General features: G+C 31.4%; 2 protein-coding genes across 5 annotated transcripts; one reads left to right on the top strand and one right to left on the bottom strand.

Moving 5' to 3' along the window:
• Nucleotides 1-13394: 13394 nt before the first annotated feature.
• Nucleotides 13395-22223, bottom strand: LOC122516175. Its single transcript, XM_043633775.1, has 4 exons — nucleotides 21597-22223; nucleotides 21356-21501; nucleotides 13888-14403; nucleotides 13395-13781 (listed from the first exon to the last, which is right to left on the bottom strand). Exons 1-4 carry the CDS (start codon nucleotides 21846-21848, stop codon nucleotides 13589-13591), a joined length of 1107 nt encoding a protein of 368 aa, XP_043489710.1. The 5' UTR covers nucleotides 21849-22223; the 3' UTR covers nucleotides 13395-13588.
• On the top strand, nucleotides 14906-20998 carry LOC122516173 (carbohydrate sulfotransferase 11). Of its 4 annotated transcripts, XR_006303504.1 has the most exons (8): nucleotides 14906-15476; nucleotides 16204-16373; nucleotides 18765-19021; nucleotides 19184-19424; nucleotides 19495-19674; nucleotides 19773-19930; nucleotides 20271-20637; nucleotides 20730-20998. XR_006303504.1 is itself a non-coding variant. In XM_043633772.1 (7 exons), the coding sequence occupies exons 1-7, from the start codon at nucleotides 15464-15466 to the stop codon at nucleotides 20356-20358; spliced, it is 1107 nt and encodes a 368-aa protein (XP_043489707.1). In that variant the 5' UTR covers nucleotides 14906-15463; the 3' UTR covers nucleotides 20359-20998. The 4 variants fall into 4 exon arrangements, 3 of the variants coding, with proteins under 3 accessions (XP_043489707.1, XP_043489709.1, XP_043489708.1); XM_043633772.1 differs by having other exon boundaries at nucleotides 20271-20998; XM_043633774.1 differs by lacking the exons at nucleotides 14906-15476; nucleotides 16204-16373 and adding an exon at nucleotides 17948-18040 and having other exon boundaries at nucleotides 20271-20998.
• Nucleotides 22224-22993: the final 770 nt, after the last annotated feature.

The following is a 22993-nucleotide window of genomic DNA, read 5'->3' as shown; positions in this document are numbered from 1 at the left end:
AAAAAAGAATTATATAAAAAGAAAAAAAGATAAAAGTTAACAACATCAAACGTCCACATTGAACCAAGAAAAAACAAGTTAGTTGCCTTTGAGAGAGATGTCTCCTTTGAATTTATCGAGACGCCATTTTTCCTTCGCTTAACTTGCGTTTCTCTAAGCTCCGTCTGAGAGTGCCTCACTAAACGATGTTCTTATTCCTATTTTTCTTTTCTATTCTTATTTTTAGGTACTAAAGATATTGTGAAGTTAAACAAGAAAAATAAACAAAAAGCCACAAAAAAATAACATTTCACGACGATGTCGCGCCTAGTACGCATTGTAATACCGCAATCAAAGAAAGATCTGAGGGAAAACAAAGAAAAAAAAAAATATTGAACGTCAATTATAATCGAGTCTTATATAAACGAAACTATCTATCGTCGAGACGCGTATCTAAAATACCTATGCGCGATGTGTTAGAACAAGTTAGTTTATAGCGAGTCCAAATACGCGGGAACGTGTATAAATATATAAGAACTATTTAACAATTAAACAAATACGAAGAGCAATTTTCGCACTTAAGCGTGTGCCACTCGCAAGAGGAGAGGGGTTTTACGAACTTTTTTTATTTCATCTTTCGATTTCGCCTAACTTCATACACACATATATAACACGTACGCGCACAAACACACACACATCATTAAATAATATCATCTTTTAAAAACTTGATCATTCATCGCTAGGTGACGCACGCGCACACATACATACATACATACACACAAAACTACAAACGAAGAAGTAACCACGAGTACCATACGCACACACATAAGCACACGCTCACGCGAGCACTTACTGTTACATATTCCTAAATAAGAGTGCATCCTTCTTCTTTCTTTCCCTCTCGTTAGTAACGTTGTCAGTCGGAACAGAAAGAAAGGATGACGATGACGACGACGTATATGTTTAACACAAAAAAATAATAAAAATAAAAAAATAATACATACCGCATATTTACAAAATATCTCAAACGTATTTCCAACGACGTTACTTCGTTATGGACGCTTCGGCATTAGCTTCGTATTGTACTTTGATAGGAAAACCCCGCGTATAAACGTTAAGACGAATGCCATGCAATACTCTAAGAAATTAAGGAAATATAGGGTTGGAACTTAAACATTCCAAAATAAAGCTTGCCAATTACGGTAAGAATTTATTTTCGAATTTCAAGACCGATAAGAAGCCTTACGTTTGGAGCTTGCTTCTTTAGCATGATTTCTCGGAGAGAAATTTCTATACCTCTCTTGTATTCCTAAACTACCCCTTCCTTCCTTCCCATCTCCTTAAGTAACCTTTCCTTCCCATGCTTTCCTCTCCTCAAATTAGGTCGCGCTTCGACAGTTTAGTGGTATCGTTAGAAAACGCCGGGTTGTGAATTCGAATCGTTAAAATTAAAGAAGAAAAAAAAAAGAAACATAATTGATTCAAACAAAAAAAAAGTCACACATTATTCGGAAAAATTCGGGAGGCCGTCCTGTAGTGAGACGTTTAACGCGGAGTATCGTGTTTATATCCGTGGACGCATTGAAATGCGAGATATGTGTTTTAAAAGGAAAAATCTGATACAAAAAGAAAAACAAAAAAAAATAAAGTGAAACAAAACGAAAGAAAGAAGGAAAGAAATTATGAATAAACTAGTGGTTCTATAAAAAAATAAAAAAAAAAGAAAGAAACGAGGGAGAAAGAAAATAATAATAATAATAATAATAATAATAATAATAAAATATTAACAAAAAAATTAATAAATAAATAAAGATAAAAATAAATAAAGATAAATAAATAAATAAATAAACAAATAAAAAGCTTAAAGTGCCCCAAAGACCGTGTTAACTTGTTGAGAGTCCTTTGGGTCACCGCGGCTACGATGATATTGATGGATGAGAAACAAACAAAGAAAAATAAAAGAAAGAGAAAAAAAAAAAAAACAAATATTAAGTGATACGCGAGAGAAGTATCTTTTTACGTGGTGAAGAATAAACGCGATGTACTATATACTAAGAAACAAAGATAAGAAAGAAAAAAAATAATAAGAAATTGAAATAAATATGTAATAAATGATTATTATTATTGTTACAGCTACTATTGCAATGATTACTACTACATCACATACCGCGCATTATTAGGCAATTATACTACCGAAGTATAAAAAAAGAAAGAGATAAAATATTGTACATATACATATATGAATGGTTATATACGTACGTACGTACATGCATACGTATACGAACACCCATATATACGTATATGTATTATACAAAAAATATATTATAAATAATACAAAATAGTAATCACAAACGTACACACGCAAACACACATACACATAAATAAACCAATCCAACCCGACCATATTGCAAAATATATCAAATAAAGTTTCTTTAGATATTTTCAAAGAAGAGAAACAAGAAATTGCGATAATTAGTATAATAATAGTTAAGTACTATTATTGTATCAACACCACTTCCTAATTTCGCTTCGAAATTACACAAACACAATTTACATATTTACATACACATATACAAGAATTTTTAGTTAACATCCACCCACCCATTTTCACTAAAGATTCGTTTCTTTCTATGTCGTATCTCTTTGTCTATCATTTTCTCTATTTTTTTTCTTTGACTCTTCTTTACCTTTCTCTCTACCTACTCTCTTCTCTTTTAGAAGATACGATAAAGAAAGCAATCTATATTAATATAATATTTTTCGGTAAATCCTAACCGCGTTTCTTCTTTCCATAAGTTTACCAAGAAAAAGATATTATAAAAATAATAATTTAGGCAGCATTTAGCGCTGTCTTAAGAAGAAATAAAAGTCTATAATTTGAATACTCGAATAATAGAGAGAAACAAGATGCAATTATTAGTTATCTAAATATTCGCAATAAATCGATTTTAGTGATATATACATATATATAATATATTATATATATATATAATAATGGAGCCTTGATTAACAAAAAAAAAATTGCTCTTTTCGATGGATGATGATCGTCGTATGACAGCGACGTTCGTACGTATGTCGTAGTTATTATTGCGCACATATATACGTACACGCACACGCACACGCACACATCTATACGAAAACTTCCCAGAGAGATTAAAAAAAAAAATTATAAAAATAGAGTCACACCTTTTAAATACCACACACACTGGATTTATTCCTTTCGTCATTCTCTTTTAAAAAAAAAAACAAACATTAATTATTAAATAAAAGTAAATCTTCGAGCGCGATAAGAAGAAAGAAAAACTGGTCGATCTTTTTTTCTTTTTTTTTCTTTTTTTTTTTTTAGTTTTCCTAGCTAATAACGACGCGAGCAATTATGCACTAATTAATAATCGTATATGTACATACACACCACCTGCGTGTGTATGTAAATAATACGTAAATTATTACGATTCAATAGTTACATCGTGCACATATACATAAAAACATGCATACGTACATACATACATACATACATGTATCAATATATATATAAAAAGAAATACATATTGTAAACATATATACATACATTCAAACACGCGTGCGAGGAAACAAATGTACCTATTTTTCATGGACAAGAGAGATAGTTTTTTGTCGCTGTTTTACATCCTCACGCGTTCATTCCGAACATATGTAGTTTACGATTGTGATGTAGAAAACAAAATAATAATAATAATAATAATAATAATAATAATAATAATAAAGAGAAAGAAAAAAAGTAAATAAATAATAATAAGAAGAAAAAGAGGTTGCGTTAAACACGAGCGGAGAAAAAGATCTTCCGGCATAATAAATCTCGGTTTGCGATATCGAAATTTTGTAAATCGGGCCGCATGCAGTTTAGGATTTAACCTGCTGCCAATGTTCTAGACCTATCAAAGTATGCATTACTGTGCGTGTATGCGCGTCTGCTGCATATAAGTATGTGTGTGTGTGTGTGTGTGTGAATGCGTCATATGCATAAGTATATACGTACTGTACCTATGGGGAGACCTATAGATACGTCATATGTTCATACGTATACATATGTCTCTCACATGTACGAACATATATATGTATAGATGTATGTATGTATGTTTGTATGTATGTATGTATGTATGTATGTATGTATGTATGTATATTATTGTTGTTACTTCGAGATGAGAGTGAAAAGAAACGAAAAGATTATATACAAAGTTGTACTCTTACTATCACTGCTAACTGATAGGTACTATTAGCCATTTTACTAACGTTATAAAAATACTGATGCTGCTGCGACAAGAAAAAAAAAAAAAAGAAAAACAAACAAAAATGGTATAATGATATTAGTTCTATACACGTTATACACACACTTTACTTGCGCGCATCTCATACACAGGGTCCGCCCAAGTTTTCGCGGCGTCTTGCGCGTCTCTTTGCGAAAAGAAAATATCTAATTGTAAGAAAAATACAGAAATAAATCAATCAATCGAGCGATAATGGGGCGAAGAATGGTCGACAGAACTCTGCCTTTCATGATGTTGATGATAAAAATGATGATGATGATAATGATGATGATGATGATAATGATGATATTCAACTGACAACGAATAAAAAAAGAATATGAACTGTGTAATAAATAGCGATGACTACGACGATGACGAGGACGAGGACGAGGACGAGGACAAGGACGACGACGATGACGACGACGACGACGACGAAGAAATCCGACTCTGTGTATCGTGCGACACAACGAAAGCCGTAAACCAAATTTGCCACCGTTCGTCACCAACCCTCTAACCCTTCTTCATTCACCCCTGTCCGTTGTAATAAAAAAAAAAAGAAAAACAAAAAAAAAAGAGAACATCCTAAATCTTTTCTTGCGACCGTTCACAACACTTCGATTGAAAATGAATGAATACTTTAGAACAGTGATCTTCATATTGCGTTCCACGGTACCCAAGGAGTTACACGTAACCTTCCCAAAGGTTATACGAAATATTGTTTAAATTATATTACATTCTATTAATATCACTTTTTCGTGTTTGAACAATTTCATTTCCGAAACTAATATTAAAAGCAACAATTTTTATTACTAATTACAAATAGCATAAAAAGCAATACGTGAAAATCTGAAACGGATCGAAAATTGATATTTTTTATGAGGAAGGATTTCATAAAATAATTTTACGTTCATGAGGGTTCCTTGAACCGAAAAAGTTTGAAGACCATTGATTTAAAACAATGTTACTTATTTACTTCTATACTTTACTTTATGTTCTATATCCTGGAACATATCTACTCCGATTCGATAATCGCTTATAATTATAAAAATTAGATTACATAAAATGATTTCAGTGTGTTTTCGCATATTACGCACGATAACTTTGGCGTACCCTGCTAGGCGCAACACAACGCATATACACCAAAAGTATATATACGAAAGAAGAGCGAAAAAAAACAATATTATAATAGCATTTAAATGATAATTATATCGTAACAGCTATTAAAAGCAAAGTGATGCGATCCTTTTACGTAACTGCTAAGATAAATGAGTGAGAGACGTTTAAAATTAAAGACATACCTATATACAAAAATAGTTTTTGTATAAACGAACACGATAGCTCGCAAATTAGTATAAAAAAAAACAATTACCAAAAAACAAACAACAACAAATGTCATTGAACATAAAGGAGAGAAAAAGAAAAAAGAAAGAAGTAAAGTAATAAAATATTAAACAAAATAATATTAATAATAATAATAATAATAATAGTAATATTAATATTAATAATAATAATAATAATACTAATGGTTAAACCAAAAAAATAGACCGGTCCGGAAATCGGAAATGGTGCAGAAAAAAACAGTGTGCTTTTAAGAACGAAACAAAACCAAAAAAATAAAAAATTATATATATATATATATATATATATATATATATATATAACAAAAATAAAAGTCGTTTGCGAAACATTGCGAGACTATAGAGGATACACGCGCACGCACACACATACACGCACACACACACACCAATATGCAAAACATCATTCGATGTTATGTAAAGTTCCATAGTATCAATAGTTACTACTATTCTACGTGAAAGGAAAAAAGCAACCAAAAAAAATAAGAAAATAAGAAAAAATAATGTGCAAATGCAAAAAAATCGTGTACATATCACACACATACACATAAACACAGACACACACACGGAGGAGGACACACGTGAAAACACCTTCTGTTTAGGAAAAAAAAAAAAGAGAAACATATTTCACGAGAAATTCATTGACAATTACTTTTGCAACGGATTTGCTACTAGATAAATCTTTTCATCTGCGTTCCTTTAGAAATGAAACAAGAAAAAAAAAAGAAAAAAAAAAGATAAAAAACGAGAAAGAGAAAAGCCAAAGCAACAAACCACAAAACCCCTGAAAACCTATATAAACGAAGAAAAAGAAGATATGAAGACAAAAGAGATAAGCAAAAGCATTTTATATATCGCATTTTCGTGCATAGTTTTAATAAAAATTCTGTTTCCTGCTATATATACACAGCAATTAAGCAACCGAACCGAATATATATAATCAATAAGGTAGATGTTTCAAACGATCATCCTTTACATTCCTATCTTTTTTGCTTTCCATATATTTATTACTTACACAGCTACTCTGATCGTAGAAACTATTCGAATAGAAAAGAAAAAACTGACCAGAGTTTTACGCTTCGTTCTATTTATTGTACACACTTAGTTAGATAAATTAAAATATTTTTTTTTGCGAGCGAAAAGTGATCATCGATCTCTCCGGTGTACGACGACGACGACGACGACGACGACGACGACGATCAAACACGAAATCCAATTATTATTTTTTGATTTTGATTTGAATTACAATTATTCTCGTTTGATACGAAATTATTTTACTGTGCAAGAACGTGAATATTTTTAATTTTGAAAAAGTACGATCTTGTACAGCAATAATTTACTTTACTATAGTTTTCTGTGCACAATCTATTTTAATTATCGAAAATTCATGCTTGTATGTTACAATCAGTTGACTGGAACTATTTTTGTCATTGATAATGAACTAATCAAATAATTTCATAACAAAATTCTATTCTCGTTACTTTCCTATTTCAATAATTTATTATTACTTGCGTACAACAAAAAGTTCACTTTCTGACAGTAAAAAAAATAATTAGATCGCATTAAAAGAATTATTGATCAGCACGATTAGCGTCATCCGTTGATATTATTAGTCCAAAGAAAAATTTCAAGAAAGTGGACCGCTCTTAAAATACCTTAAATAACCGCCCGAAAAGCTACATACGTTAAATTACATATTTCTATTTTCGGTTTCAATGATCTCAAGTAAGAAACTTTAGATCGAAGTAAAGTAAACGAAATAAATAAAGGAAAAAACGTTGAAAAAATTTAGAGATGCTAAAGCTTCAAATTAGATTTGTACGTTGCTGCAATATAATATCTTGAATATTTTTTACACGGTGTCTCCTAATCTTAATCGAGAACAAATAAAAAAAGTAAAAAAAAGAAAATAAGAAAAAGATTTTTAAAAGCAAGAAATAATTATTACTCATCGTACGCAGCGAAATTTCTCTCGCAAATATTTTTCGTTTACGAATCGTATGTGATTTAGACAACGAAAGTAAATGAATATTGTGAAGAAGAAGAAAAAAAAAAGAGAAAAAGAATCATTTCTATAGGAAAAATTTAATCGTCGATAATAAACCTACGCTTATTATCATCGCAATCTCACGAACACGATATATTGTAAAAAAAAAAAAAAAAAAAAAAAACAAAAATAAGAAAAACTGAAACATTTTTATTTGATAAAAAAAAATTCACATGCATTTAAATTAGACCGTCATTAACGTCGTTTACCGTTTATCAATTTTTCCGGCTCCGTGATGGTGACGGGTAAAACAAAAAAGATACGTTTTTAATAAAAAAATTATTTATTTGAATTTCGAAAAGAACCGTTGCACGTCGGCGACGTAAAATGGATGGGAAGAAAAAAAGTAAAATAATAGTTACAAAGATATAGAAGAAAAATGTCAGAGGAAAAAAATCGTATCGGTGCCGTGTAAAAATTATTTCTCAGGCGTTTCGGTGAAGGACTCTCTCGTAGTACGCTTTGCAAAGAGGAAAAGAGACCATATATATATAAAGTGAAAAAGAAGAGAACAAAAATATTACCACAAAGAATAAATAATGATAAGAGAAATAATAACACAATAATAAATCCTAGCGTCAATTTTCTACGATGGAATTTTCTACAAAAATTCAGCGGTAAGCGCGCACATTGTAAAGAAAAAAAAATATTGCGCTTATTATAGCGCAAATATGTCGTATTTAATGTACGCTACGCAGCACCGGTAAACTCTTAAACAATAAGATCATATCTATCAAAACTTTTCTATTAGACAATCCATTAATTTTCTTGCGGACACCTGAGGGCCGTTCTTTTCTTACATAAAAAAGAAAGAATATTGAAAAAAATAAAAAAAAACAAACCCACCCACGCGCGAGCAAACAAAGAAAAAATAAATAATAATCAAGCAAACGAGAGGCCAAGAAATAAAGTATAATAGAAGCTAATTACTTATGCTAGGTGCTTGTCAAGTGACACACACAGACACACACACACACGCGCGCGTACGGTAAATATTATTATATTAACTTATAAAATTAATTTTAGGGAAAAGAATATAAAAGAAAAATGCAAGTTGACTAAATAAAAATTAGAATTATCATTTCTTCTTCGTATTTTATTTTCGAGGGTGACACAAAAAACTTATGCATACACACGTACACGCATTCGCAATTGCATTTGAGTCGGTTTTATTCGTTACTTTGAAAAAAAATCCTCTAGGAATTGGTGCATCAAATTTATGTTAGAAATTTGTTATTTAGATAATTAGACGAAAACGTTCGTCGTGTGTTACGTTAAAGTTTAAGAACTGTTAGAATTAGGGAAACAAGAACAAAAAGAAAGAACGAAAAAGTGAATCGTGCTCACCATTTATCTCGTTTAAAATAATATAATTCTTTGATCACTATTTATTGGATTAGTAATTTGAAACATTTTTTATCAGTATTTTAAATAAACTGTCGATATTTGTAATAAAATATCAAGAAATACTTTTTAATGCAACCTTGGCACAACGCTACTTTTGTTACAAATATTGACTATTGATTTAAAATATTAAAAAAAAAAAAAAATTATTATTTATATTAAACACAAATATTTATTTATACTGAGATTATTTATTTTACAAAATACTGATCAAAGATGTTAAAAAATACTGACCACACACACAAACAAATAGAAGTAATATTATTCGCTGATAAATTGTCTTATGTTAGATCGTTTGCACAAAAAAATACTTATTAATAGAAATTTATTTAACTTTTTTTTTCTTACTTTTCATTAACATAGTCAGTTTCGAAATGATTCTCTTTCAATCGAAAAGAATTATTTCATTTGATCCAACGAATTCGTAAGATTTACACGTTAACACGAAAAAATGTTCGACCAAAAAGGACTCGCAAAAAAAAAAAGAAAAAGAAATAAGTATTATTTTTCTATCGTTGTATTTCTCTGCTTCGAGATGAGTGACTTTTACACGAAAATCAGCCTTTTTTCGTCCATTTTCAAGGACAGGCAACAGAGATCACACATCGTCAACTATTGTAATATATATACGATTAGGTTGAACGTGTCACCCTTCTATAATACATCGAGTACGCTCAAGTTACTCAAGTACTCCAAAGTACAAATTATGCTGCGTGTTATACTCGTTTGTTACACACACATGCGTGCGCGTACACATGTGAGGTAGTTCCAAAAGTCTTGACTTTTCTTACAAAGGTAACACCAGGATTTACTGTTTCCGATTTTTTTTTTTAATTTTATGCAATTATTCAGTTCGTTTAAGCATCACATTGCATACTATTAGAGGACGCATTATTCAACCATTTCTAAGATATCGAAGAAAGAAGTTTTACAAACGTTCTTACATACCAGCTTTATTTTCCTAATTTTAATTTTATTTCTGTATTTCTTAATTTCTTTATTATACAGTATTATATGTTTTGTTCACTTTATTTTTTTTCTTGAATTAAACTGTAAAATATTCTTTTTTTCATCTTTTTAAAGTATCTTTTAGGAAGAATATAATTGTTTTATTTATGTGTGTGTTTTTTTTTTAATTTATAATTATTATTTATATTACTTGCATAATGAACAGTTTTAATGTTTTACTTCTATAAAATTATGATAAAATATACTCTAAAAAAATAGAAAAAGGAATATTTTATCATAATGAAATTATATTTTACAGTTTAATTTAAGAACAAAAATTAACATTAACAAAATTAAAAAATATTTAAACAAAATTAAAATTATGGAAAAAAAGCTGTCTTATAAAAATGTTTGTAAAACTTCTTCCTTCCATATCTTAGAAACGGTTGAATATTGCGTCTACTCGTAATGGTCTTGTGATGTCTTAAACGAACTTTACACACACACACACACACACAAAATTCTTCTCTATTTTTTTTAATAAAATAATATATAAAAATATGTATTAAGTAATCCCAAAAGTATCTTGCTTTTTTGTAATCAATTTTACACATTCGTAATATTATTTATTTTATATTAATTTACTGATTCATTCTATTCTGTTATCCTTAATAAAATAATATGAGTCATTATATTTGAAAGTAGTATAAGTCTATTTTTTGTTTGTTATTAACAATATGAATGCCTAACTAAAACTTGTCTTAATTAACTTTTTCTCAAAATTGGACTTATACCACTTTCAAAAATAACGGTTCATATATAACAAGATAAGCAATGAATAATTTTTCGTATCTAAAACTTAAAAAGAAAAAATAAGTAACTTTTGGGACAAACCAATGTTATATATTTTTAATTTTCCAAAATTTTATGTTATTTCAATTATCGTAGACTGTGATTCGATGCACTTTAACCAACACATACACATAAAATAAAATAAAGGATACATATACATGCATAGAAGAAACGACTATATAACATAAATTCAAACAAATTGTTTAATTGTTTAAATTCAAACCGGAAGTGGGATGATTATGCAAGTAAAAATTCGTCGAAAAATGAACTAAAATATTTTCGTTCGAGAAAATCGTGTATAAAAATTATAAATTTCAAGATTCACTACCAACAGATTGATGACAATCACGGAGAGAATCTTACTCAATTAATCTCCGCTGTATCCTCTGCATCATTCTTAAGAAAACAATTTGTAAATCGTTGGTTATTAAATTGAGCTGCTGGCGTAGCATCATTATTCACAATTCGATTGACAAAAACATACTAAACGTAAAAGAAATAAATCGTCCGGCTAAAATCGAAACGTAAATATTACAGATAACAATGAATACATAAAACATAATTAAAAAACAACGTTTGTTGTTGATACAATATTAAAGAGACAAAGTTCAATATACTCGTATTTTACAGAATTTTGCACGCACGATTTTTTCAAATAAAACAAAAATATTCTGATTTTGTTCGATAAATTTTTACATGAAGAATCAATCCCTGACAGGTTTTACCACCTGTTTTCGATGAATTCTGTACGCACACGACTCAACGACTACAATGGTGATGGCGTAGACGAAGAAAGAAGAAAAAATAAATAAATTGAATACTCGTAGTTAAATATGAACGGGGAACATAGAGACATTTTGTGAACAAATGTGTGTGTAATCGATAAACCTTGTTTTCCCTCCTTTTTTTTCAATTAATTTTCGTAGCAAATAGTCTTGAATCGTAAAAGTATATAGGAGCGTTTGTCAATATACATGAATACTTTTGTAAAGAACGTATAAGATCGTACTTCACGCACGTTTAAACATCGGCACTTGTCAAATATACATTACTTGCCATAAACAAATGCCTTAGCGAAAAAATGTTACTGTACACTGAAGTAAGTATGTAAGTACTGAATTAAGGGATGAAAGATACCTATATAAGAAATATATACATATATACATATATATGTACATATATATATATCTATAAGTATGTATTGCATAATGAAAAAAAAACCAAACAAACTAAACACGTTAAAGTAATGAAAAATATATCAGAAAATTAGAATGATTAAAAAAGTATTTCAAAATATATGCAGAACACACAAAACGAAGAAATTAATAAGAGAACGATTCACATAATACTATAACTATAATAGAAGAGCAATTAACTCACCGATTGTATTGTATAAAATGTATCGCGATCTTTTTCGTGATACGTCTCTTAATGCGTGTATAAACTAAACAATTATTATTATTATTAAAAGCACTTTGTACGCGAAGAAAGTATTCTTTTCCTCAAAAGAGAAAGAGAGGAAGAGAGGAAAAGAAAGAGGAAGAGAGAGAGGGAGACAGAAGTAGAAATAGAAATAGAAATAGAGTTAGAAGTAGATAGATAGATATATAGATAGATAGACAGACAGACAGATAGGTAGATAGATAGATAAATAGATAGACAGATAGATAAATAGATAGATAGATAGATAGATAGATAGATAGATTTAAAAAAAAGAGAACGAAGGAGAAAGTCCATGAAAAAAATTAAATAAAAAAAATAATAAATAAATAAAAAAGAGAAAGAAAAAGTGAGAGAGAGAGAGTGAAAGGAAATAAAGGATATCGAGCGAAGATTAAGAAAAAAAAGATGCAAAACTACGCTAATGCTAAATGTCTCTAGAGATTAAGAATGAAAACAATTATTATCTCGAAGGAAACAAAAAAAGAAAAAAAGAAGATTAAGTCATTAAAAAAAAGTGTCAACATAATATACATACCATCGGTGGCAATGTTCGACTTCACCCGTCCATTTAGTTTTTAAGCCGTGCTGCACGTCTATTCGGCTTTTAGAGCACACATGCATAGAAATCTAACGAACACCACGCCGTATGAAAATAATTATTAGAAAATATATTGTATACGTATGATATATAACACTCGTCATCTTGCTACGGTAAAAAAAAAAAGAAAAAAAAAAAAAAGAAAGAAAAAAAAAAGACAAATATTACGATATCAAACCTTTTAGTTGGCTTCTATCGATTATATTTTCAAAAGAAAGAAAAAAGAAAATAGCAGCATCTCGATTGCTGCCCACGATCATTCATCGACCGAGCGCATTGGTGTTCAGCATCATATCCGGCTCGAAGAAAATTTGACGTACGTTTAACCGTGACAAATGCGGTTATAAACGTGCCACATACACGTACACGCATACATACGTCAGTACGTACGTAATTGAATGCGTACGTAGTAAAAAGTTTGCAAAAATAAAATCGAAATTTCTTCAAAGATTGTGAACTCTTTTTCGAAGTTATATACACAAATCCCCATTTTCCACGATCCTAATGATGGACGCTTTTATTTCTTTCTCCTCGTTCTTTTCATTTTTTTATTACAAAAATAACAAATCTTTTTATAAGAATGTTTTTTTTTAAACGTTACAGGTGGTTGTTGATTACGTAGCACCTTGGATTCGTACAATTCGTATGACTGAATACGTTATATCGCCCATACACGCAATCATGGTATTAACAGGTCACTCTTTATCCTTGCCCTTTGCATTCTCGAGAAATTGAGATCACCGAGATATGTTTCCAACTCTTCTATCAAAGCTTCTGCTGCTTCGACACACCTATATTCCTCGAGTCTCGTAATAGGAATCGAGGCTTCTTCTTGTACTATACTTAGGATTAACTTCAAATGAGACATTGTTCTGCAAGGAAAAAGGAAAAAAAAAAGAGAAAAAACAAGGCATGAAAGAATGAAAGACATTTTGGAAAACGTAGCTTATTTTCTTATCTTTTTTGAAAGCTACTTACCTTGCCATTATACTTATTTTATTATTCGATATAGTTTCGATCATAGCGTAACATTCGATTCTTTCGATAGTATAAATATTGGTCACGATTTTCTTAGCATCGAGACACTGCAAAAGACGGACGAACCTATCGGAATCTAATTCAAAGGGAAGATCTATAGTAGTTTCAAGGAAGATACATTTCAATGCTAACACGCTGTACATCGGTTCCTGGGACAAATTCATATCATACATTCCACGTAGAATATCGCGAGAATAGAAAGTAATGACCGGCATAGCTATCTGCAATTCCGTATCCAAGTTCTCGTATGAAATCGTGCTGTATATCTCTACGACCGTATTTTCATGAAAATCTATGGGATCGAGAACAAGCGTGGCTACTATGTTGCCCTTCCTCGATGGGATCACTTCGACCTTTTTCCAAAGATCGCCTTCCTCTTGCCAGAAAGCCGATACGACACCGTGAATTTCGTTGATGCCTTTCGGGAAGGCATAAAATTTGAGCTCACGTAATGTCCTGTAAAAGAAAATATAAATTATATAATAAAAAGTATATATCTATTTTCGTCAGGAAGAAATATCACAAAAAGGGAAAAGAGCAAGGATGACAAGAAGAAAAATAAAATCCTAAGGGATTAGTGATATCCGATAGTGATAACGGACAATAGTTAGCAAGTACTCTAACAGTACAAAAGTTTGTGCTCGTTTCCTGCTTCTGGACTAGGCATTCGCATAGGTAAAGAAAGTCGGGCATTGGATCAAGCTTATCTATACCCCCCTGGGCGTCTCTCTTCCCTAGCTTTCTTCGTCCCTCGCTCCCCCTTTGCGGAAGACCTTCCCTTTGCTCGCGACCTCCCGACCTATTCGACTTGTCTCGCGCTTGCGCTGCTCACTTCCAACTCCGACAAATCGACCCGCGAAAAATCCAGCCAATCCGGAACTTCAGCGTACTGTACACGGACTAACCGCAGTTACCACTACTACCACTACTACTACTACTACTAATATTGGAATCATCAGTACCAGCACCAGCAGTACAGCAGCAGCAGAAGCATCAGCAGCACCACCATCATCAGGAGCAACGACGCTGGACTTTGGGACGCCTGGCGTCTCTCTCTCTCTTTCCATCTCTTTCTATCTCCCTCCCTCTCTCTCTTTCTCCCCGTATCTATCTATTTATTCATCTCTCTCTATCTCTTTCTCTCTCTCTCTCTCTCTTTTTCACTAGCTCGTTTGCTCGCTCATATTGTTAGACTAGCAGACGACCGTTCCAACGCTCTCTTCTCAGTGATCTATGTGATGCCGCCGTGGTCGTTCGGTGATCCGTGCGCACATTAACTTCTTTCCGTAAAACGTGCGCGAGAATCACGTGCGTCAACTGAAAAGACAAACGGGGAAAAAAGAAAAAGGAAATTCCGGAGAAACGGAAAGAGAAAAGGTGTGACACTTTGCTCCAATCGACGAAGAGGAAGAGACGACCACGAAGACAATAAAAGAGATCCCCCTCGGCTCGACGTTTACAGATAAGTGCGATAAATGTTCTAACGAAGCCCGACGTCGCAGGATTTTCGGCTTGTATGTCCGAAAAAGGTACAAGCCTTTATTTTTTATTTACAAAAGAATAGTAATTAATTATCGTTATTAATACAAAATCTGATAACGCAATTAATAGGAAAAATAACATAAATGTCAAACGTTTATCATTGGATCGGAAAAAGAAAAATGGGCGTAACGGGAACACACGTTTTAATTGGTATTTCGCAAAATCCTACGTGACATAAGAGCGATATCGCACGGAAGTGATCTTTGAAATCCGCGTGAGAAGCGCTAATCATCTAAGGAACGTATCACCTTTTACCACGAGAAAGAATACAGACGTGTATCTGTAAAAAGAATTTTCTGTGGGAAAGAACTCAAAAATATCACGTTGCTAAATTTGATATTAACTAACGACGAACGTTTCAACAAAAGTCCATTGCGTGTTTCAATATTTATTTAGTTGTCCTCGCGAACAATAATTTAGCAACCCTAACGCAACTGTCGATTATGCATATATTTAACAATCGAATTGTAAAATATCGTCGAGGAAGATTACGTTTTTCCGTAGGACGAATTGTTGACGAGGTTAAATGCGAAATAAAACACGCATAACAATGTCAGCGATTCTATAATTTACCTTTATGTAACAAACAAACGATTGCATATTTCGAACGTGTGTGTGTGTGTGTGCATGAGCACTCGCCCGCGGACGGTTATATCCATGTATAAATTTGAAACGTATACAAATATAAAAAAATGATTCTCCACTTTGTTTCAGTCCGATATGAATACAGAAGGAAGAACGTTCTCAGGGAGATGACACCACGACGTCACGTATTCGCGGGAATTCGTCGAGCACTTTTGGCTGCCGCGATCGTGGGTTTGATCATCTTGGCCCTCTCCAATCAAGATGATCATAACAACGTGCAACAGGGAACACTTTTGGACGTAAGTGAGAATAATTATCGTTTCTCTCTCATTTCATTCTTATATTTATTACATTTATCTTCTTTTCTTTTTTGGTGCTTTATTTTTGATGTATAAAAAGACAAATTAATTTAGTTCAATAATTAATTCCTTTTCTTTGTTGTCTAACGATATATAAAAAAAAATATTAATTGCAATTTATTTAAAGAAAACCCACGAGATTGTAATCGTCACAGTTGTTTTACTAACGAGTGAAAGAAAAAACAAAATTAAGATTTAAATATTTATCGCTTGACTTTTTTTTTGATTCGTCTAATTTTCTGATTCATCTAACGTAAGAATAAGGAGGAAAAAAATTAATTATGTCATTTAGAGGAAGAAGCCGCGAGACCGTAACCGTTCAAGTCGTTTAGTCCCATAAGAGTATTAGAAGATTATCTTAAGATTATCGAAGTTGCCATTGGACACGGATCTATTCGAATTACATCATAAATTGTATATATATATGTATATATATTCAAAGTATTCTTACATAACATAGTCGATAAAGTTCTCCTTAGGCAATGAAAACTTAGTTTTCCTAAGAACTGTTAAAAAGAGATCGAAATCGGTAGGCCCTCATTTCGAAAGCACCACAAGCACGAATTGGCAAAGTTCCAGGCGCAATGCGGCGCATGGACACGCAGATCGGTTGATATGGCCTCTTTAAACTATGCAAAAGAACAGCAAATTAAGTTGAAAGATAAGATATATGTGGAAGATATTCGGCTTCCGTATGTTCGAATCAACTTCTTGACGAAAAGAAAAAGAAAGCAAAATGGAAAGGGAATAAAAAATAACAGACCACTGGTAAAAAAAAAAACATTTCAAGAGTATATATTGACCTTGAAAAATTGTTAAATAGTTCCATTGAATAACAAATCATTGCTGTCGATCACTGCTATACACTACTCTTCCCTATTTCCCCTTTAAAACTGATGAAGCTAATAATATTAAAATACGTGCCGCATTGTTAGGAAGGAGTACGTGTAAACAATTAAGATCAACGATACGTGATTCGAAAGTTAAGATGCGTTTCTTTATTTATCGTTTATGCGAAACATTAATGAGCTGATTTGTTGAACAATACGAAATAAATGACGAACGTTGCACAATGCGTACGAATGTATATTTGTATGTATGTACGTATACAGTACTGGCTCTGAAGTTTAGGAACGAGAAATATCCGTGGGGCTCAATGACTTTGAGGTACAAGTAAAAGCATTGGAAAAAAGAAGAAAAAATATTATCAAAGAGGGATCAAAGAATATAAAAATTTTCTGGTACAAACAGTAACCCCCTTTAAAGTTCTATCACGTGATCTACTTTCAAGCATTTTTTATTTTTAAGTTCGCCCAGTCGAATTTTTGTACCAGGTCCCGTATTGTTCTACTAAAAATTGGAAATCAAATAAATTGATCGGGAGTTTAAAATTAAATTGGCCTAATACCCGTCGAGCAGACCCTGTACGTATGTATGCATATAATGCATGCAAATATGTGTGTATAACTCCGATGCACTTGCACCAATACAAAGGCGAACTTTTCTCGGATGCACCGCCGCCCACAGAGAGCCCTTCGGTCGTGCAGCGTTGTGGCCCACATTTGCGATAGCGGGATAGTCTCTAGAACGAAATCAATAAGGGGAAGGTAGGCAGCAGCGCACTTCTATTACACATTCGCTCTTCTCGTTTAACTTTTTCTCCTTCTTTTTGATTTATTTTTATTTTTCTTTTACTTCATACATTTGTCGATTTAACTCTTCCCGAGATAAATCGACAAATTGAGACGAGAAATACAATCAATTTGTTCTCCTTATCTTTTATTTCTTTCCTTTTTTTTACGTTAGTACAATCAATTCGTTTAATATATAAATCTGTAAAATGATAAGATCTGCATCGGTGTGTGATAAAGGAGTCGAATCTATACAGATACTATAATTTATATGGTGCATGGTGTTTTGCGAAGATATAGGTCAAATGTCACGTGTTTTGCAACACGACTCTTCTCATTCTCGATGCAACGTAGCGTAGGACGACGTGCGCGCGAATAGCCCATAGATAAAAGTGTTTAGTTTAATTGTGGAAATTGACTTAACCTTGCGTGTAGCATAGAAGGTCGGTGTGATAGATGTATATATGTGTACGTATATGTGTGTGCACATTTGTCTATGTAAATATGTGGTACTACGTAAGAGCATACATAGAAATGCACCTTGTATGCTTCTTACGCACGTGCTCTGAGAGATCTTGACCCTGGGAAGAATAGACAAAACTTTCATTCATTCATACACTCATTCTTTGATTTATTTTATTCCTATTTATTGGAGATAATCGATAAGAGAGAAAAATATTTGGAATGTACATATTTTTAGGACGATGTCAACCTAACGCCAGAAGAAAGAATGATCGAACTGGCTACAGCTGCGGAAACAGAAGCTCGTTTGATAGAACGAAGAAAATTTTTGGCTGAGAAGTGTGCCGAGGAAGGACTCGATCGTCCTGGAAACGATTCCCTTCACAAACCCAACGCCTGGGAATTCCTTGTAAATAGAGAATATCATCTGATATGGTGCAACGTATTCAAAGCTGCATCCACCTCATGGATGTATAATTTCAATCTACTTGCAGGGTAAGAAACGTTTGTCCAATTTATTTCTTTATTTATTTTTTATTTAAATTAATAAAACTAATATTTTGTATATTTTTTATAAATTTCGATTAGTATATTATAAAAATTATTTAAGATATTGAAATGAATGGTTTATGTCAATCACTTAATCGAATCTTTCAGATACAGTCCGCAATTTTTAAAAGCCTCTAAAGCTGTACCAGTGTCTCTGGCACGGCAAAAATATCCTAGACACACGGCCGAAGAATTAGCGAAATTTTTAAATGACAGTATCAGCTTCCTAATCGTCAGACATCCTTTCGAAAGATTGTTGAGTGCCTATAGAGACAAATTGGAGCATAGTTTGCCCCATACGTTTCACAGCAATCTCGGTGCCCACATAGTTTGGCATTACAGATCAAAGGTATTTATCAAACAAGACTACAGTTAACTTAATCGATCGACACGATATCTTTTAATTACATTTTCCATAGGATTCGAAAATGACTGGTAAACATGGACCGAGATATCCATTCTTTGAAGAATTTGTTAGATGGCTTTTGTGCCAGTGGAAAGCTGGAAACGAATTGGACATGCACTGGACACCGATAGTCAACTTTTGCACACCCTGCCAAGTGCGATTCGATATAATCGCAAAATTCGAAACACTTCGAGTAAGTCACGCAAAAATGATATTAATTCTTAATTTTCTCTCCCTGTTTCTTTCTTTCTAATGTATTCTAATGAATAAATGAATTTTAATCGAGCGTAGGAAGATCAGGACTTCCTTATAAAGCAAGCACACGTTGGACATATCATTAAACCGGAATGGAAGAATCCAACGAGAGGTGTTCAAACGAAAGATGTTGTCAAAAATTATTTCACTCAATTATCCAAAACACAAATCAATGATCTTTATGAAATGTTTAGGTATACCAAAGACATTCTTTATCTACAAGTACATCTATTTTTTCCTTTTATATATTTAGTTTTTATACATACTAAATAATCAGTATATTTAATATTTTGTTCAATATTAATAATAATCTGTCAGTATTTTAAATAAATAGCCAAGGTCTTGTAAAGGTTGCGTGTTGATAAAGGACTGATACAAATATTTTATTATAAATGCTGATCACTTAGATTAGATACCAGTAATTTATTATAAATGCTGACTTTATTTATTTGAAATGTTAACTCAACAAATAACTGTCACTTTTAATAGCGATGCTTATCATATTCTAATGAATATCAATTATTATTATTTTAGGTATGATTTTATACTCTTCGATTATTCTCCCGAGGAATATATTTCACTTGGAAAAGACAAGCCGACTGCTTTGATATGCAAAAATTGAAGTGGAAATATGCGAACTACAACTACAGACGATCGTAACTCGATCGCAACTATTTGCGAATGCAGCATTCCTTTTTTTATATCAAAATAAATTCTTATTTGAAGAAAAAACGCAACGAAACATTAGATTATGCTTGATAAAGTTGAAAACTACTATATTATCTGTATATAATAGTCATTAGTTTGTCATTTATTATATAGAAATAAAAAAAGAGTATTAATTTTAACAAAAATATATACTTTAAACGATACTACATAATCCTAAATATTTTCCTAATACGTAAGAATTATTTCATATAATTCTAGAGAATTTTTAAAACGGAAAGTAAATGTTGATTTATTAATTATAGAAATTTTGTTATTTAATTACAGAGAGCTTCTTCCTATTTAAGAAATATACTCGATGCTTGAATCTACTGCACAAACTTAAAAAATAAAGGAGAAATAACATATTGTCAATAGAAAATACAAGCAAGTATTACGTCTTCGTAATAAAATTACTGATAAAACTTTTATATGCATATACGTTTAAATAGAAAAAAAAATGCCTTTGTTACTTTTCCTCTATAACACTGTCAAATAACTGTTATATTTCATCATACTATTGTATAATATATATAATACACTATAAAATTGGAAAAGTATTTGTTTATATGTGAAATGGCAAATAAGTAGCATGCATAACTTCACATTTTCCCATAATATATAAAACATTTTGGATGGCACGCACATATATGCAAAACTCACCTCCACATTCAATCATATTTCATAGAAAACACGGGTCATAAGATGTAATCATAAATATAAGATCGGTAAGACTATAACATGGTAATAAGATAATAAATTTCACCATATTTTGGTACGAAAATCAAATCTTATTTGCCATCTCTGATCATGGTATTAACATCTTATCATAAACCACTACTACAAACTTTTAATCATTTCATCTATATTGCAGAAGAAAAATTTCATGTTATAAATAGAAAATGGATACTCACTGAAATGATACATTCTGTAAAACTGCACCTATTACCCATTTATCTAGAAGAACGTATTGCCACTGGTCTTTAAGTACCAAAAAATTGCATGGTTTGTTGTAATTAAATTTCTTTTTAATCACTGGTTCTCCTGTGATTGTATACAGCTATAGTAAATATAAACAAAAATATATGTGTTGTTAATTGATTCAAAAATTGATTAAACAGGTTTAATAATAATCGAATACATGGAGCGACTTACTTCGCTATCTGAATCAGAATCTTTATCATGGCCATGGACAAGTTTGAAAAGTAAACTATTAGAAATATTTTTAATTTCATCCTTTAATTCTTCCAGTTCATTATTCGTTTTATCTACCCTGTTCTGTAAAGAACTTAATTGTTTTTTAAGGTATTCTTCTATGGGGTTACATACGTTAGGGGATGGAGAATTAAAAATGGAATTTTCATCTTTATCACTAAACTCAAGCGCGTCATCGTCAAGACAATCCATGACTTCGTAAATAAAGCCTTTCAAATGTTGTTTAATTGTACGGAAACATCAAGCTATTACAAGAACATTCGTCAAATAAACAACACTCTAGGATGCTACTTAACCTCTAAAGTAGAATCGCAATTAAAATATCGATGAAAGGTTGTTTGATTTGTCTCAGACGATTCTTCAATACGATAAGATTTTCTCGTTTCAAATTAATTATTAACGTTTTTCAAATTATTTTCTTCTTAAATTCTGTAATACTTCACTATCAAACAACAAAACTGAAATCATCCTCCAATGTATCACATACTAAAGAAACATTCATTTTTATTAATTATCATAGCATATCGTGAAATATTTGTTGTTGATAGTAAATTATGTATATCAAAATTTATGTGACGAATTAATTAAATGTACATAATTATTATTTAATTTAATTTTGAATTATTTAAAGATATTGACAGAAGAACCAATTTATGTTTCTACTGCCATCAAACTGGACCCATTAATACCAACATAAAAACATTGTTACCGCCAACATTTTAATTTAATTGTGGGGTAGACTCACTAAAAAGTTCCTAGCACTTGGTGGCGCAACAGCAACACAGAAATTATAAATAAATCTAATTAAAAATGAATATAATATAAGCTAATAAATTCCTAATTAAAAAAAATACATTCTTAAACATTAAAATTTTTGACAACTAAAATTTTAAAAAAAGTTCTTTTTTTTATTAGTCCATTACATTGTTTTTTAAATAAATAATACCAGATTCATAAACAAATAACGATCCCAATAAGCGACCCCCAAACTGCCAAATACAAACTTTTGAAAGAATTCAATTACTCTTTAATGAAAATGTCCGCCATTTTTAGCCCTCTGTTTTGTTTTTCGACAAAATAATATCAGTTGTTTAATCATCGATCCCGAAAACTCCAATATACTGATTTAAAAAATGATTGTCAATTTTTAATAAAAATTTGTTTTTCAAAAAATTCATTACCAGCGTCCCTATATTTTTATAATGCAAATGTTTATAAATCTTATTTCTAATTGTTATTTTTTTAAGATGTCCTCATAGTCGTCATCTAGTGTGATGAATTAGGAGTCAACTTCTGAATTTCAGCCAAGTTCTTGATTCTTTGATCTAAGGGTAAAT

The sequence above is a fragment of the Polistes fuscatus genome, unplaced genomic scaffold (assembly GCF_010416935.1).
Source record: "Polistes fuscatus isolate 324 unplaced genomic scaffold, CU_Pfus_HIC Scaffold2, whole genome shotgun sequence".
Taxonomy (NCBI): domain Eukaryota; kingdom Metazoa; phylum Arthropoda; class Insecta; order Hymenoptera; family Vespidae; genus Polistes; species Polistes fuscatus.
Note: the sequence above shows the minus strand (reverse complement) of the source record. Positions and strands in the feature narration are given on the sequence as shown.